Below are 18,592 nucleotides of genomic sequence, written 5' to 3' on the forward strand. Positions count from 1 at the left end.
CAAAAAAATGTTAAAAATACAACATAGTATATTAAATCATAAAAGGTTATAAAAACGTCATAGTATGGTCAGGAATCAAACGTGGAAGTATATTATGGCATTAAAGGCCAAGAAATGGAAAAAAATTTTATGGAAGAAAAATGCCAAAAAACGACATAGTATAGTATGGTATAAAATGTAAAAAATACAACATAGTATATTAAATCATAAAAGGTTATAAAATCGGCATAGTATGGTCAGGCATCAAACGTGAAAGTATATTAAGGCATAAAAGGCCAAGAAACAGCAAAATATTTCATGGAAGAAAAATGTCAAAAATACAACATAGTATAAAGGCATAAAAGGTCATAAAAACGTCATAGTATAGTATGGCAAAAAAAAAAAATAAAAATACAACATAGTATATTAAATCATAAAAGATTTTATGGAAGAAAAATGCCAAAAAACGACAGAGTATAGTATGGAAAAAAAGGTAAAAAATACATCATAAAAACATAAAAACAACATAGTATAGTAAGGCATAAAAACAACATCGTATAGTAAGGCATGAAAACGTCATACTATATTGAGGCATAAAAAGTAAAAAAACATCATAGTATAATAAGGCATAAAAATCGAAAAAAAAACGACATAGTATTATATGGCATGAAAAGGTCATAGTATAGTAAGGCATAAAAATTCATTAAAAATATCATAGTATATAGTAAGGCATAAAGATTCATTAGAAATGTCATAGTATAGTGAGGCATGAAAATCGATAAAAACGACATAGTATAGTAAGGCATGAAAACGTCATAGTATAGTAAGGCATAAAAATTCATGAAAACAACATAGTATAGTAAGGCATAAAAACGACATAGTATAGTAAGGCATGAAAACATCATTGTATAGTAAGGCATGAAAACGTCATAGTACAACAGGGCATTAAAATTCATAAAAACAACATAGTATAGTAAGGCATAAAAACGACATAGTATAGAAAAGCATGAAAACGTCATAGTATATTAAGGCATAAAAAATCATAAAAACGACCTAGTATAATAGGGAATGAAATTGTCATAGTATAGTAAGGCATATAAAGTCATAAAAATAACATAGTATAGTAAGGCATTAAAAACGTCATAGTATATAAAGTCATAAAAACAACATAGTACAGTAAGGCATAAAAGGTAATGAAAACATCATAGTATAGTAAGGCATTAACAGTCATAAAGATGGCATACTACAGTAAGGCATAAAATGTCCTAGTATATTAAGGCATAAAAAGTCATAAAAGTGACATAGTATAATAAGGCATGAAAACGTCATAGTATAGTAAGACAGAAAAAGTCATAAAAACGACATAGTATAGTAATGCATAAAAAGTCATAAAAACTACAAAGTATAGTAAGGCATAAACAGTCATTAAGTGACATAGTATACTTAGGCATAAAAATTCATAAAAACATCATAGTATAGTAAGGCATAAACAGTCATGAAAACATCATAGTATAGCAAGGCATAAAAAGTTGCAAAAACATCATAGTATAGTAAGGCATGAAATGTGATTAAAATGACATAGTATAGTAAGACATGAAAAGTCATTAAGATGACATATTATATTAAGGTATAAAAACTCATAACAACATCATAGCATATAAAGGCATAAAAAGTCATAAATACGACGCAATATAGTAAGGAATAAAAACATTACAGAACAGTATGGCATAAAAACTCAAAAACTTCATAGTATATTAAGGCATAAAAAGTCATAAAAAAACAACATTGTACATTAAGGAATGAAAACGTCATAGTATAGTAAGGCATGAAAAGTCATTAAAACGACAAAGTATAGTAAGGCATAAAAATGTCATAGTATTGTAAGCCATAAAAAGTCGTAAAAACATCATAGTATAGTAAGGGATAAAAGGTCATGAAAACGTCATAGTATAGCAAGGCATAAAAAGTCGTAAAAACATCATAGTATATAAAGGCATAAAATGTCATAAAAACGACACAGTATAGTAAGGTATAAAAATGTCATAGTATAGTAAAACATTAGAAGTCATCAAAAAGTCATAGTATAGTAAGGCATAAAAATTCATAAAGACGACACAGTATAGTATGGCATAAAAATTCATAAAAACATCATAGTATATAAAGGCATAAAAAGTCGTAAAAGCAATATAGTACAGTAAGGCATGAATAGTCATTAAAACGACATAGTACAGTAAGGCATAAAAAGTCATTAAAAAATCATAGTACATTAATGCATTAAATGTAATAAAAACAACATAGTCTAGCAAGGTTCAGCACAGTGATGAAGTCTTGCTTCAGAAGCCCAAAAACATGCACATTAAGTTAATTGGCAGGTCTAAAGTGTCCATAGGTGTGAAAGTGTGCGTGATTGGTTGTTTCTCAAATTCGAATATTCAAATTCAATTTGAAATAAGATTTATTGGCATGACAGATCAGAAATCTATATTGCCAAAGAAAATAATAAAAAAAATATAAACATTGGCAGATGATTGATTAATGATTATACAGTAATATGCAAATATCAACAATAATTGTAATAAAATACAATATAAGAAAAGGCATTAGAGCTATTAAAGCCATTACTGCACATTGACTTTTCTCCCCACATAGGAAGACATATAAAGACACATAAAGATCGGGGAGGTGGATAAACTCAGGATATAAGCGACTTATTTTTTCAAAGAATATTTCTCTCTGTTTTTCTCTGTATGTCAGCCCTGTGATAGACTACCGACCTGCCCAGGGTGTACCCCACCCTCGGCCAATGTCAGGTGGGATTGGTTCCAGCCTATACCGCTTATCCTATTAGGGTCACAGGGGGCTGGAGCCACTGTCAGTGTTGCCTCTGTTAATTACAGGTATTAGCCCGGATTAGCACTTCCATCTGTCAGGACATCAGGGTCATCAAATCCACACACCTCAGGTGTCAGCTGTCACCACTAAAAGTTTCTAATCAGTTAAAAAGAGCATAGGAAGGAAAGTAGGTTCTGCATAGATCAATACTGAATATCTTTGCCAATAGGTGATCTGGCAGCATCATCCCCTTATTTAAGGCTGAAGAACTACTATATAATAATACTATATTTACACTTTATTATAATATAATAAAAACAACAACGTGCTAAATTATCATGGAAGAAAATAATGTGATTATTTTTCAGACGATATTATTATGTTATCAGATAGTTAATTACATTAACATAGCCTAATGTATTACATTTGTACTGACAAGAGGAATATTCAAATCTGACACATTTATTACATAATTGGCAAATACACACTTTTATACATCTGTCTTTGTAAATTTAAGACACCTGCTGACATAGTGCATTCCCAAGTCCCTTAGCCTAATTTTAACCCAAACCCTACCCCTCACCCCTCACCCTAAAAGTCAGTCTTAACCCCAAAGCAGTCGGTTGAAGATGTGCCATAAAGTGAGGACTGGCCAAAATGTATCCACTTTTCAAAAATGTCCTCACTCCCAAGACCTCAAACTCAAACTGGTCCTCACGAAGATAACCATACAAGTAAACACCCATGTGCACAGACATGCACGTACACACACACACACACACACACACACACACACACACACACACACACACACACACACACACACACACTTTCAAACAATAAATGGGCAAATAATCTCACTGACCTGTACCAGGAGGGCATCTGAAAACATCTGAGGCCTCAAGGATTGACCATACCTGCAGTAAGTTAATCAACTAGAACTTGTGTTACAGCTGAACAATGGAGAATAGAAAATACAAAAATAAATACATCAGGCAGGGCTAAGAGCTCCACGAATGATATAACACCACCTGAAAGAGATATTTCTGAACTTATGAAACGAGGTGACATTATGTGCAAGTAAATATGTATTTGTATCAGGTTTATTACAGAAAAATGTCAAATAAGGAAGGAAATAAGGAAATAAAATTTTTAAGAGCCAACTCGGCCAGAGTGAACCAAGGATACCATCTTCAATCAAACTTTTGATTTGGGCCAGACCTCTTGAATTGAACTATTACCATGTCTTTCTTTTTGTGCACAAGTGCCTGTGTCATTGTGGGAGAGAGCTGTGGGTTCAGTCCACTTTTCAGCCATCTTAAGAGAGGAGCTGAGTAGCAAAAAATATTTCATAATTAAGCTGTGAAACTGCCTGCGCCTGGAGTCTTGGTTTCAGATGGTTGTGAAATGCCATCTGCAAATGTGTCTGTTTTGTTTCCTCCTAAGGAAAATTTTTTTCCAGGTCTACTGTGAGTCAGACAGAAAATGTGTTTGATTATATTCAGCTGTTCAACAGTGGCACATAGTGGTTTAAATGTCTAACCGTGACGCTCCAAAGCTTTCAACAAAGGTCACGTGTTGTGTTTTACATTGTGAAGTAAACCTTTTAACCTCACTATCTCATGAGACATTTCTGTGGATCTCTCTTCTAATTTCCTCTTCAGTTGTCTCTGGTGTTAAGATGTGCCTTGATTGATTGTGTCAATTACAGGGAAGCTTATTTCAAAGGGACAGGAGGGGCTAAGCTGCTATTGCTCCCAAGTAGCAGTCAATAGATGTGATAGATTACTCGAAGCCCCTTTTAGTCCAACTGCAATTTGTGTAGCCTTATAACGGTGAAGACCATAAATGACTGTAGCTGCATCTATTACAGAAATCTCTAAATCCACCTTAATATGGTTGCAAAGCCAACAAAAAGCTTTAACACAAACTTAAGACAATGCAGAAGTGACTTTATAATGATCTTTTTTTTTTTCAAACAGCCTCACACAAACATTTCATTATAGACGAACAAACCTTGTGTTATCAAGCTTATGCAAAAACAAGGGGGTTCAAGGAGAGACAGAGACCAGCTTAGAGAAAGGAGTTCGCAGACATAGTTTACGGCTGAGCAGGCTCACTAATCTAGATAAATGGAGCTTTCATTAAACTGAATTTTAAGGTTGAATAGTATATTAGTGTTGTGTCTAATGTATACAGATTTCAGACTACTCACTGAGGACTTAATTAGGAACATACTAATCCTGGGTAGAGCGTCTCATTGCTCAAAACATCTTCAAATCTTTGTGGTATGGATTCGAACAAGAAAGGTGGAAACGTTCCTTTGAGATTCTGCTCCATGTTGACATGATCGCATCACACCATTTCTAAAGATTTGTCAGCTTCACATTTATGCTGCCAATCTCCTGTTCTACCATATCCCACGGGTGTTCATGGTGCATTATCCTGTTGGAAGTAGCCATTACAAGATGGTGAATTGTGGCCACAAAGGGACGCACATGGACACAGTAACAATAGTCAGATAGGCTGTGGCATGCAAACCATGACTGATCTGTAAAGTCACTTACATCACATTTCTTCCCATTCTGATGTTTGATGGGAACATTAACTGAAGCTCCTTACTGCTGCCACGTGATCGGCTGACTGGATAATTGCATGTATAAGCAGGTGTACAGGTGTTCCTAAAAAATTGCTCAGTGTGGGTGTTTTCTGCTTAGAGTGAATGTCATGCACTCCTCTGCCTCTTTTCAGTGTTCTGTTCTAACAATCAAGATAAGTCCTTAATGAATGAAAACGGCTTGTTTTGAAACAACGAATTCCACTGTACATGTTTATTTACATCACATACTCACACCTTTGTACATTACTGCTCAGAAATACGCAGCACGGTGTTACATTCAAGGCACAGTTCAATCCCTCCAAAAAGTACTTTTTGCTTGTCACATACAAAAATCTGGAATGGAAATAATTATACTTTGTAAACTTTAGCAGTAGAGTATCAAAACTCATACCAATCAAAAAAGTAAACTTTCAAACTCAAGAAAACACTTTACACTGTAATATGGCTTGTCTGCTTACAAAACAAAAATCCTAAGTACCTAACAATATGTATATTTGGAAAATATCATTACAGACATACAGTGGTACAAAATGCTGTTGTCATGACATCTTTCTGTGAAGCTTTAATTTCTGAAGCTGCTAATTCTAGATATTTATCTGAGTAGTATAAAGTATGCTGACAGCTCAGGTATGAACACAGGATTACCTGGGCTTCTGGTCCATTTAGTGAAATCTGTAATTCACTTGAGTGGAAAGGAAGTCAATTTCAAACTCTTTAGACACTCAGTACGAAGCACCATATGTATGTAAATACATTTTCCACTCTTCAAAATGCAGAACATCTTAATTTCAAGAAAATAAGATCTCATACAAGTAGCTTGAGAAGAAACTAAAGAGTTCAAACTCAGATGTCCTATTTGCAACATTGGCAATAAAGTGACTTCTAAATATGTCAAACTGATAAATACACAAAAGACCTCAAAACATTCTGACTTTTCTTATGTTTCTATGAGAACAGGAGGAAAAAAACGTTACTATCAATTTGGCACTCAAGTTCTGTTCACTTTCAGAGGGTGTGGGTTACAACCCAATGTGTAGTTAAAAATATGATCGTGCAACAAAATGTACAATAAATCCATACATTTATACTGTAAATTAAGTGGCATGTACAGTTCTAACCAAAAGCTACAGTTTATACCAAAGTAGAGTAAATAACTGATACCCACTAAGGGCTGGCTAAAATCAAAAATTCACCAAAAATATGCTGTTGCATTTGAAAATGAAAACTGGCCATCAAAACATATTTTACTCATCTTCAGTCCACCACCACAAAATAATTATGTTCTCAAACAACAGTGCTACATTTTAACTGCACATATATAAACAAAAGCTTTGGTAAAGTGGCAACAAATGGGCAAACAAAAAAGAAGCAATTTTATCTCCACTTCAAATCTTTGTTGGTGGATAAACATGTCACTTACATTCATGGAAAAATTACAGAAATTCTATGTTGGCAACAGGAAAAAAAAAAAATGCACGGTTGATTATTCCGGGTAAAGGTCCTCAGGCAACAAACTTGTTCTTGGTTGTGGAGCCACTCTTTGTGGCTGTGTCAGCATGTGACTGGTATCCAATGATCACCTTTGGGGGAACGCCTAATCTCTCTTTATAAACACGCCTAAAAAGGAAAACAGAAGATAAACATGCACTACATATTAGGAAAAGGCACATTTAAAAAAAAATAAATAAATAAAAAAAAAAAAACAACTTTATAGGAACACATTACACATTTAAGTCATACACTAATTTGTGACAAACATAATCCTTACTAATGTTATCTCTCTACTACAGCATCGAGCTGTAGTGAACTAGATTATAGAGTTTATCCTCCGATAAGGCATTTTCAATGTATTTTACCACAGAGGGATTTTCCACAGGTCGGATGTCCAGCTGTTGTAGGTATCTTACCATTGTGCTAATGAACAAAATTAGAGCTACTTATTTTAACCATTAGGGTTAAATATCTTTACTTCTGTTGAAAAAAATAAAAATAAAGCAATGCAGCTGGGCAAAACCTCAAATCACCAGATCAATAAACAACAGAAAAATGTCTGCAAGTATAAAACAAGACTGAATATTATAAATCCAAGATGATTCTTTTCAGGATAGAGACATTTAGCATAAGAGCCAATATAATAAATACTTCTTATTGTTTTGATGTCACTTCTAGTTGCATCACTGTGTACAACTTATTGCTCAGGAGACTATTTTATGAAAAAGGTGTATGTGGAGTTCGTATGTGGAGAGAAGACATTTGACAAATTGGCTCTGTACAGTTCCAGTAAAACTAGACTTGTTAATTTTATATTTGACACCTGTCAATTTTCCATCAATAACTGTGGTATCCTCAGCTCACCCTATGTGTGTGATGGCCTCTTTGTTTTCATAGTCTGTGGTCCATATTGCTATTTTATCTCCTTTGGCTCGGATGTTAATGACAGCTCCACACACGTCATCAGTGTAGTCATCAAAAGCTTCACCCACCAGACACAAGAGCTGTAGAAAAAAACAGACGTAATTTCAAAATGTCTTGTTACCGGGGAGCAGTTGTTCACTTTTTAGTGGCAGTTAGTAGCTGATAACTGCTGATCTTTTTCACAGCACACATTTTGACTTGTCACAATAGAAAAAGCACCAGTGTTACAAAGAACATTTAAGAATGACTCCACTCTATTTAATGATCCCAGTAAGCCATTATTGTGACAGTGAGCCAACATGCACAATACCAGGACCCTGAAACCAAAGCAGCTACATGGAATTCAGCCTTCATTAATTCTATTATTTACACCTGTGTTTTTCCCACTGTGATGTGTCAAATGTCTTTGGTGAAAAGTGCCTTAGATAAGACTAATAATGGTATGGTTAATGTAAACAATGCTCAACAGGACTGAAAATACCGTTTCCAACCAGAACCGGTCCAGGTCTGATTTGCGCTGCTGTTTGGACAAAGTTATCAGCCAACGGCCACCTCGTCGGTTCCTTTCATCTTCCCACATGGGCTCAATTCCATCCTGTTTCCAAATGCAAATTAAAGCACACAACACTGTAAATATATCAACATATCTGTAATGAACAAATCTTAATTTAGACCAGGATAGGAGCAAGCAGTACATGTAGCATGGGTGGGAGATATGACCTAAAATTTGTAGCACTTTTTTTTTTTGCTTAAACAGTTACAGTATTACAAAATCAAAAAGGGATACTCCACTCAAAACATAATTCTAGCTCTTTCTACTTTATTGGTAATGAAAGAGAACATATCTTAACAAAAGAAAAAAAAAAAGTTTATTGGCTCAAAATAGGAATGAGTTTGGGAGGAGTAGCCTGCCCCATAGTGTAAGTTAATTAGTAAATGTAATATAATTCATTCTCAGAATTAGTAACAGCCATGCTGTTGTGCTGAGCTGTGAGTGAACTGCACTGCTGAGAAAACTGCATCTGAGCAATGAAGAATATTTTAGGGGGAAAAAATGCTGTGTTTCACGTTTACCGTTTTATCATTTCTGTTTTCAACTATGTGCTAAAATCACAAGCAGCACCAGATGATGTTATTTTTGGTGTGGTGAATTAAGGTGTGTGCACACCTAACTTGTTTTGTCCAAACAACCACAGTGATAGCACCTGATAAGTTGGATTCGCTTTGCCTCCAGGATGACTTTGGACAGTTTGATGAGAACTTTGTGATGAGATTGCAACATGGACCACAAAGAAGGCAAAATGTACAAAATGCTGATTTTAGAATTAGAACTGAAATGGTGTGTGTGTGTGTGTGTGTGTGTGTGTGTGTAGCTTTCTCCTTTGTGATGATGTGTACATTCAAACCAGCACTTCACTAGAATAGGTGTGCGTTTTCCTTCAGTTCTTCAAGAATGTGACACAACAGGCTAGATGTGTGACACTGGCTAAACCAAACAAGAGATGACACAATTAATGTACTGGTCACGGAAGCTGTCTAGAAGAATGCTTTGTCTTGTTAGATATGCACATGTAACCATGCCAGTGCATTTTTTAACAGATGAAGTCCAGTTTCAGTCCATCTTGACTGATGCTCATAACTGACTCTTTCTCCATAAGTTGTTTGTGGCCACCAGAGAAGACAAAGTCAAGTCCAGTGAAGTGCAGCCTAACTCACTGCTAGTAAATGGAATAAACTGATAATGCTAGATTACAAGCCAATAAATCTCAAATGACTGAATTACCCATCAGACCCTTTGAGTTCTATTTTAAAATGATTGGTTCCGTTATAAGAATATAATGTGCTTTAAATGGACCAGAACAGCAATACAATACAATAAAACACCATTGTTTTTCTTTTTGGCTCTGAACAAGTGGACTTCAACTACAGCCCTTGACACAAAAGGTTTTAAGGTTTAAGTTTTAAGTGGTTCTATTGTACAATGTTGAAAGGCAGTGATAAAAGCATTCTTACCTTGAACAGCGAGTAGTCACAGCCAGACATCAGGTTACTTGAGAGCTGAATGTGGTTGTATAATCTGAGAAAGGAAGAAGGATGTTTGATGTACAAAAACACACAAGAGAAAACCTGTTAGCAGCCTGGCTAAAAACATGGTGCAACATGAATTTTAACCTCACATACCACCAACAACTGACAGATAACAGTGTTGTCTTGGTGATAAATTGATCCACCATCAAATGTATTCTGTTTCACAGTGTATAAACTGGCACAGGTGTCAAGGGGACAACAGGTACAAAAAAACAAATCCAGGATATCACTTGCTATCATTCTAATTTAATTTTCCCCTCCCAAATGGTTAAACTGATCTGCAACAAATCTGATCATGAATGGGTAGGTTGGGTGTAATTATACAGCTTTTAGTGCAGTCATATGCAGAGCAATAATATGCTTACGCCCAGAAGTCTTCCACAGTGTCAAATTTAGAGATGAGACGGAGGTTGGCTTGCCATGTTTTGCTTTTGTCATTCTTGAAAAACCAAAGAGCCCACCTGCAAATCAAAGAAAAATCAAAGAAAAGTTATTTCAGACTACAGTTGCATGCATTGCCTCCACTTATGTTGCTCTTACACAAATTTGTTCATTAGAGGACCGCACATTTCCTACACAGCTTTTGTACTTGACATTGAGGTGAAAGATACCCAAGTCAAATCCTAGCTACTTTTAAGTGTCTTAACAGATTATATAGGAACAAACTAGCAGTATCATTCCTCTAAAATTAAAATTAACTAATTATTGTCTTCCCAAAGTTTGATGGCATTATATGAATCTGGTAAGAGCTTAACTTTACCACTATCAGCTCTGTATTAATGCACTTGTTCTCAAAGTTGTCTGCAAATCTAATTATAACTTCTAAACTCTGTTGGGGAAAAAAACAATAGAAGGCACATGAGCTGCAGTCTTACTTGTTTTGTAGTGGGTGTTTGATGTATGCTTCAGGACTTACAACCTTTTGAATGGCTGTTTCGCATTTTTCCTTTTCAGGATTTGCAGGAACTGAAGTTGACGCCTAAAGAAAAAAATAAAAACAAAAAAAAAACAGCACAAACATGCATTAAAAAAGAGATTTGTTAAATTGGCATGTTTCTCATATACCATATGTGATGACATATACTGGCACTGTTGCGCTTTTGTAATTACTAACTTTTGTTTGATTGTCATACATTTGACCTTTTTTCAAGCTGTGATACTTTGTGAGCGGGCATGGGATGTGTGAGGGAGCGGATTGTAGATTGGAAGGGGTGTTTTTATTTTGGGAGTATGAGTAGTTAAGGAGAAGTTTGCAGTTTTTGCCACACATTGACCACACACATATGCAGATCTCAGGCACAGCAGGAGTGTAGTAGAACACAAATTTGTAAATAATATTTCTACAATAACACCCCAATAAATCCCCTTCTTCTAATGTCCATGAAAATAAAATAAAATCATTTTTCATTGTACCCTGATTTATAGCAGCAGTTGTGTTCAGGATTTTGGCAGCTAACATCCTAAATAAAATTAAACTGTTTTTACAAATACATTTTACCAAATGTGACAAGCACCTTCCACAGACCAAACGTAACAGGGACACCTGACAATCCAACAATAAACCCTGCCCAAACCTACGTTGATAACATCCACCCAGGTAGAATAACGTAAATTCACAATGATCTGCGTAGACATGTACTTGCAGAAGACGTCTTCACAACAGTATCATTTGTCGCACGATCACTGTTTTACACTGCATAATAGGCACTGATGTGATCTGTTTAACCACTACAGATCCAGGTTAGCTAAAAAGGTAACCTTTTTTAATATTAACTTTTTTCATAAATCCTAGCGCTAACGTCTAGTCTATCCATTAACGTTAGTCGGATACACATTAAACGGCTGACAAACTAACGTTACCAATGCGTGGTTCCTCTCATTCATCCGAGGATAAGAGTTTATCTCAGGGTACTGAATGAGGTATCCACTCGGTCAACAAGGTGTTCACTAGTCGTGTTTCCCCCACGATGACTACAGTTTAGCAACAGTTCCTGTGAACAGTGGAAACGTGTGGCAAGCTGTAATGTTAGGAATAATTTAGGAAAAAACGACTAACGTCCATCTACAACGCTAAATTTGTAATGTTTGACTAGTGACTAATGTTACCTTCCAGAGGTAATAACGGTAAGTTTACAGAATTGCCGGAGCTTTATGTTACTCGTTCAAACCTGTCGGTAACTTGGATAAACGGCTTGCTTGGATGGTAAAAGCCCAAGTTGAGTGATGTAGTTACGAGTGTGTAGCAGTGCACTCACCACCAGAGCGGTCGCCATCTTCTGGAAAACACATTCAGTTTTCTGGCGTGTGTTAAAATAGCTGATTGGGCCATCTGGTGCTCTACATAGCGCATGCGCAAGAACAATATCGATTATAGACAGTGGTGGAAGAATTCAGATCCTTTATGTAAGTAAAAGTATTACAATCAAACGACAATAAAAATAAAAAATAAAAAACAAGCGGAAAGCTTTTCGTATTATATAAAGCATTATCAGCTAAATATACTTTAAGTATCAAAAGTAAAAGTAGTCATTATGCAGAACGGCCCCTTTCAGAGTGTTGTTTTATTATTATACATATTTTTGGAATATTATCACTTTTTTATTCTTCATTAACATACAAACACATTTTAATGTTGTTATTGTGGAGCAAACTGTTGGGTGTTGGGTGTAAGGTATATTTCATACACTGATCATGTGTTGTACATATACAATCTTGATCTGAAAGTAACCAATAACTATAGATGTATTGATGTAGATATATAAATGTGTTGCAATAAAAAAAATATATATATAATAATCACCTGTGAAATGTAGAGAAATTTAAAGTAGCAAAAAATGGAAATACTCAAATACAAGTACCTCTAAATTGTACAGTACAATATTTACTCAAGTACAGTGCTTGAGTAAATGTAGGTTATTACTTTCATGGTACAACATGGTATTCAGGATGGGCAGATTATTGTTAAAAATCCTAAAGAAATATCCAGTAATCAATTGTCATAGAAAAATAAAACAGCAGATGAATTTGTCTGTGAAAGGTGGCTCAACAGTGCTCTCCAAGCTCTATTTGACTAGAGTAATTGCAAATAAAAAGCTTATAAAAAATGTAAAATCAGAAGTCCAAAGTTATTTTTCTATTTCTCATTTTCCTTTTTGGTATTTAACAAAGAGGGAATAGAAAATAAGATTGGACTTTTTTGCAGTCATCCCAAAGCTTTAAGCAATGTTGTTGATAGTGATTGTGTCAGTGTGTTAGTGTACATACTGTCTGGGTTGCAGCGTGACCTTTGGAGCCAGGGTGATACCTGCAGTCCCTGGTGGTTTATTTATATTAAACCTAACAGGCACAAAAATTAAGAAATGAAGACAACCTGTGGCTGAATATTTTGCATATCAACTTGTCTTGGATTGCAAAAACACCGTTATCTGTATGTATGGGACTAGTTAGAAGTGCAAGCATCACGGAAAAATAACTAGACAAATGACAGCCTAGATAATTATTGCATTGAATGAGAGGGATGTATTGCAAATCCCAAGCTGTTGAAATATGTTGTAGGCTGAGTACATACCCTTAAAAATATGCATATATTCTGTGATGTTCAGGCTTAGTACAGATCCCTTCTAATAATCGATGTTCCTCTGAGTGCTAGAGCAAATATTTCTGATGGTGTGATTACTATTATCTTTTACTCAGGATGACCTTTGTGATCCCATCATGCAGTGGTACGCTCTGTCGGAGCCTTTGAAGACCTCACCAGAATTCAGTGCATCATTAATGCATTATTTATTCCAGATATTTTACCTGGAATACTTATTTTATTCAAATATTGCATTATGTAAAACATATCATGATTAATGTGTTTATTTTATTTGGATATTTAGTGTCCTGCATGTAGTCCTTGTCTAAATTCTGTTGCATAATACGAGTAGAAAGTATGAAAGTGGCACTGTGTACTGTAACTTTCAAGTAATATGATAAAATGCTGTTCAGACAAATGCCTTTATATATAAATGTAATGTTTTCTTATAAAATGTTATGTCAGTCAGTAAATGAGCAACAAAAGGAAAAGCAAAGAACATATGCATTTCCAAAAGATTTTAATGATACCATTTTTGTTTTGATCAGGTATTCTACTGTTAATAAATGTATGTTCTAATACTTAAAGTTACGTCAACAAAGTGCAGAAAAATGAAATAAGTGCTGCTACTATGGAGGGAAATTGTTGAAAGGCTGGACATGAAGGATGTCAATGCTGTAGGCACTTCAGAAGGTCAGCACTGCGCGGATACTACAATGAGAAAAGAGAATATATGTTAGGCTGGGAAATAAAGAACTACAGCCAACAGAACTGCAGAAAGCAAAAATGTGTATATGCTGAACTGTTCTTCTCACCTCTTTCCGGCATGCATAAGGTCAAATCCCTCATTGATCTGCGCAAAGGGAAGGGTGTGAGTAACAAACTCATCCACCTTCAGCTTCTTGTTCATGTAGTCTTCCACCAGTTTAGGAACACTCTCCACGCTCTTCCAGCCTAGGGTGAATATGAAAACTAGTTAAACAACCTTAATTGTCAATTAGCCAAAATTAATCAGTATGAATAACACAAATGTAGCACCAAAAGGCCTTGAGCAAGACACTTATTAACCAGAAAACTATATAAATACCTGGTCAAGTTTGACTTGGTAGAAAAACTAAAATAACCCCAAATCATATTAAATTACAATAACTACTGTTTGATCACCACCTCGAGGCTAATTAAATACCACTACATCTACATACATTTTCATAAGAAAGCAATCTGCTGTCTTTGTGCCAAATTATTAAAAGAAAAGTTTTAGCTACAGTTTAAACTCAGCCTGATAAAAGTGGATGCTAAAAAAGCCTATCGCTTTTTACATCAGCCTACAACTGCTTCCCGTCTCAGATGATAATAAGCAAAAGGGTTTGAACTTGCCGAAATTTTGGAACTGCTGCCAGACCACATTAAGCTCTTTATGACAAGAAATTCTCTAACAAAGTCACCCACCTCCAAAGGCTGTTCCCCTCCACACTCGGCCTGTCACCAGCTGGAAAGGTCTGGTCGAGATTTCCTGTCCAGCTCCGGCAACACCGATGATGACACTTTCACCCCATCCTTTGTGGCATGCCTCCAAAGCAGCTCTCTGAAATAATAAACTGGTAATTTTTCTGGTTTCTATGCACTGCCAACTTATGAATAATGTTTCATATGCTGCTTGTGCCACCTGTCAACTACACTGAACACAATGCATATGTGCACTGGCTCTTCTATGGACACCAACAGCCAAATTAAGATGATACATGAACACTATCAACTTATAACAGTGTTTTACATGTTGCTTATTCTATATCTATGTGATGTGCCACATGTTTTGCATTAATTAAATGTGAACACACAGTAAGTCTCACCATGATTTGCACATTTCCAATGCACTCAAAGGAATAGTCCACGCCCCCGTCAGTCATCTCCACCAGAACCTCCTGGATGGGCTTGCTGTGGTCTTTGGGGTTCACAAACTCAGTGGCTCCGAACTCCTTGGCTTTCTCAAACTTTGCAGGGTTGATGTCCACACCGATGATCCTGGTTGCCCCAGCTACCTTGCATCCCATAATAACAGCCAAGCCAACAGCTCCAAGGCCAAAGACAGCGCATGTCGAGCCAGGCTCAACCTGAGCATGCATGAAGAAGAAAAAGCAATGTGAGAATTCAAATATTACAAAATCATTATTATCACTGAATGTTAATAAAATTCTATGTATGAACTTGAAATGTGTTTTGGCTGATGTAACTGATCACATTTACTTATACAAATAACAGAACTGGATTTTCTTGCACGTTACATTGAGTTGTGGAGCAATTTATTTCTCTTTTTAATGTATGTGCCAGGGATTAAAAAAAGTGACAAAAACTTAGAAACACAGATACCATTAAATGTTTTTTGAAATGTTGCAAGTAAATTTGTTAATGCATTATTGTCTGTTTCCAAGTTGGAAACTGAGCCCCTGGCAACAATTCACATCCGTTCTGCATGATTAATATGGGTGACCTATTTCAGAGTGAAACCTGGCAACAGTGACAAAGTTTGAATCTCTTTCATTGGTCCCTTGAGGATATACTGCAACAAACATGTTTTGCATTAAAATAAAAAAACTTTAAACAATAACATGTGTCACAACTTTACAGTGGTGAAAAAAAAAAAAAATCATCAACAAATGTTTTTATTTTTTGTTAGGAGGCAACCAACAGCCTGTGATACCCACCTTGGCAGTGTTAAGAGCAGCACCATAACCTGTAGAAATGCCACATCCAAGAAGGCACACTTTATCCAGCGGAGCATTCACGTTCACCTTGGCTAGAGAGATGTCAGCCACCACAGTGTACTCTGAGAAGGTGCTGGTACCCATGAAGTGAAACACTTGCTTTCCCTTGCAAGTGAAGCGTGAGGTCTTGTCAGGGAGCAGGCCCTGGCCCTGGGTTACTCTGCAGGGTGGAAGCACAGAGAGAAGATTGTTTCATTTTATGTGTGTATGATGAAATACAATTGCTGTGCACATCAATGCACAGCAGACAGAAGCTCAAACTGATGATGACTGAGCTTTGATTTGGCTGCCGTGGGGTGATGTACCTGAGGCTATGAGACTTACTACTGAGGTTGCCTTTTGCCATTTTTAAATTTCAGTCTTATCACTAAAGAAAAAAAAGACAATCTGAAAACATTACCTAATTTTCTGGCAAAGGTTGGTCTTGGGATTTTTGCAGAATTTGCATTCACCACACTGTGGTACATACAAAGGAATGACGGTATCACCTTTGTCAAAGAGAATTGTCAATAATTAAAATCATACAAGGAGTACTTCTTTGTAACACAGCACAAGCAAGTTTCAACATTTTGACTGGTGGCTCCATACCTGGTTTGAATTTGGTGACACCTTCACCGACACTCTCAACAGTCCCTGCACCCTCATGGCCCAAGATGACAGGGAAAAGACCCTCGGGGTCACTGCCACTCAGGGTGTAGGCATCTGTATGACACACCCCTGTAGCAAAAATCTAAGAGGTAAAGTGTTATTTAACGTTTATGTCAGGCACAGCAGTGAGATATAAAAAAAAAAAACTGTTTGGCTTGATCTTCACAGCATTTTCTAAAATGTTTAAGTTAATTCCTCATTTATGAAACAACGTCATCATTCACATTATGTCTTGTTTGCAATGTGGAAAACAAAGGAGAGATTTTTCTGCTTCTTGTGCTGATGAGGCATGACCCTGAGAAGAATACAAAAGGTGGACACAAAGAAAAATACATAAAAAGTCTGAGCTGGCCTTCCCAATCTCTCTTATTAGTTGCATTCATGTTATGCCTCTCTGGCATGGCAAACGTTGTGTGGTTTGGTTTGGTTTTGTTTACCTTGATGCGGACTTCATGGGCCTTAGGTGGTGCTACCTCCACCTCCTCAATGGAAAGAGGCTTCCCAGGTTCCCAAGCAACAGCTGCCTTGCATTTGATCACCTGAAGGCAGAGTACAGTATGTTTTTCATACAACGCTGCTACACTTAAATGAGTAACTTGTGAGTAACACCCACTGTGGGTGGACTGCAGCTGTACAGTGCCTGTGACAGGCCGAGCTAGCTGCACAGTGTAGTTAGCCTTTGAACTGTATGGAAGCTTATGCAAGAGTTTCGATTCTTTACTGCTGGAGTACTGTTAACGTTCTGCTTTAATAACATTAACATTAACGCTAAATGTGCGAGATGTGAGTGCAACGTATTGGTCAATAAACTAGTTTCATGTGCTTTAATTGCTTTGTTAACTTTACATTTCTTTTAATTTATCTCTCGGGACAACCGTAAAAGCAGATTGCACATACCAGTTGCGACCAACCGACCCCAGATCCCCGTTAAGTAATCGAACAGTGATTCTTTGTACTTGTTCATTCAACGCACGTGACTGCGTGCAAGTAAATTAAAAGAACCTTTATTTTTTATGCTACAAGTGAAATTGAAGCCACCTCAACGACACGTGCATTAGGAAAGAATGCATTTAAAACATTCTTGCGGATTTTGGGGGAATCTACTTACTTTCCCAGCTGTCTCCATGTTCTTTTCCTTCAGCACGACAGGCCGGGGCGGCGCGTGGCCGTAAAGGAGTCAGTGGCTGGACCAATCAGAGAGCAGAACGCGCAGGGTATGCATGACGCAAACACGTCTGCTACAGAAAGGTCTCGAGGAGACAACAGAACAGCTGTACACGGTTTGAAAATATAATTGTGTAAATGCTTTATAAGTAGTGGATATAATTACCAACATTTAAGTGTAGAAACTCATTCTTGACGTCAGAAGTAAGAGTTGGTCATCATGAATATACTAAATATGGGAAGATTAGGGTAGTGATTTTTATTAAACTTGGTGGAGAAGGTATTGAGATAGAAGAAGTAAAAGTAAAAAATGGCACTGCAAAAGTCCTGCATTGAAAATGTTAATTCAGTAAATGTAAGTATAATTACTGCCATATAAAATGTTTTATTTTCTATTCTGGCTAAACATTGTTGGATAAAAACATCTCCAACTAAGTACAATTTATGTATCCTGCTTCAGAATGTCAGGGATTCTTGTAAGGCCTGAGAATATAAAATAGAGACACA

The 18,592-nt window shown here is 36.3% G+C and overlaps 2 protein-coding genes across 3 annotated transcripts; both read right to left on the reverse strand.

Annotated features, from left to right (window-relative positions):
• Positions 1–5,627: 5,627 nt before the first annotated feature.
• Positions 5,628–12,258, reverse strand: eif4ea (eukaryotic translation initiation factor 4ea). 2 transcript variants are annotated; one of them, XM_023397948.1, is made up of 7 exons: positions 12,190–12,258; positions 10,810–10,913; positions 10,300–10,395; positions 9,860–9,923; positions 8,328–8,441; positions 7,787–7,926; positions 5,628–7,048 (listed from the first exon to the last, which is right to left on the reverse strand). In XM_023397948.1, exons 1-7 carry the CDS (start codon positions 12,205–12,207, stop codon positions 6,934–6,936), a joined length of 651 nt encoding a protein of 216 aa, XP_023253716.1. In that variant the 5' UTR covers positions 12,208–12,258; the 3' UTR covers positions 5,628–6,933. The 2 variants fall into 2 exon arrangements, with proteins under 2 accessions (XP_023253716.1, XP_023253715.1); XM_023397947.2 differs by lacking the exon at positions 12,190–12,258 and adding an exon at positions 11,795–11,833.
• Positions 12,259–14,014: 1,756 nt separating this feature from the next.
• On the reverse strand, positions 14,015–18,123 carry LOC111648311 (alcohol dehydrogenase class-3). The gene is made up of 9 exons (XM_023398159.2): positions 18,030–18,123; positions 17,359–17,460; positions 16,862–17,003; positions 16,674–16,761; positions 16,214–16,433; positions 15,362–15,622; positions 14,961–15,096; positions 14,327–14,465; positions 14,015–14,222 (listed from the first exon to the last, which is right to left on the reverse strand). Exons 1-9 carry the CDS (start codon positions 18,045–18,047, stop codon positions 14,198–14,200), a joined length of 1,131 nt encoding a protein of 376 aa, XP_023253927.1. The 5' UTR covers positions 18,048–18,123; the 3' UTR covers positions 14,015–14,197.
• Positions 18,124–18,592: the final 469 nt, after the last annotated feature.

Source organism: Seriola lalandi, unplaced genomic scaffold, assembly GCF_002814215.2.
Source record: "Seriola lalandi dorsalis isolate HSWRI2012SDOR001 ecotype SW California unplaced genomic scaffold, Sedor1 jcf7180002054972, whole genome shotgun sequence".
NCBI lineage: Eukaryota > Metazoa > Chordata > Actinopteri > Carangiformes > Carangidae > Seriola > Seriola lalandi.

What these genes read in the sequence shown, in the direction of transcription:
- eif4ea (XM_023397947.2), bottom strand. Translation starts at nt 11,818, where the DNA reads ATGAATGAGAGGAACCACGCATTG. An exon ending in GTGACTACTCGCTGTTCAAG is followed by an intron (nt 8,442 to 9,859) that starts GTAAGAATGCTT and finishes ATTTGGAAACAG; the next exon opens with GATGGAATTGAGCCCATGTG. An exon ending in ACCGGTTCTGGTTGGAAACG is followed by an intron (nt 7,927 to 8,327) that starts GTATTTTCAGTC and finishes TTTTTTCTACAG; the next exon opens with CTCTTGTGTCTGGTGGGTGA.
- LOC111648311 (XM_023398159.2), bottom strand. An exon ending in CCCATGAAGTCCGCATCAAG is followed by an intron (nt 17,004 to 17,358) that starts GTAAACAAAACC and finishes TTTACCTCTTAG; the next exon opens with ATTTTTGCTACAGGGGTGTG. An exon ending in TTGGAAATGTGCAAATCATG is followed by an intron (nt 15,097 to 15,361) that starts GTGAGACTTACT and finishes TTATTATTTCAG; the next exon opens with AGAGCTGCTTTGGAGGCATG.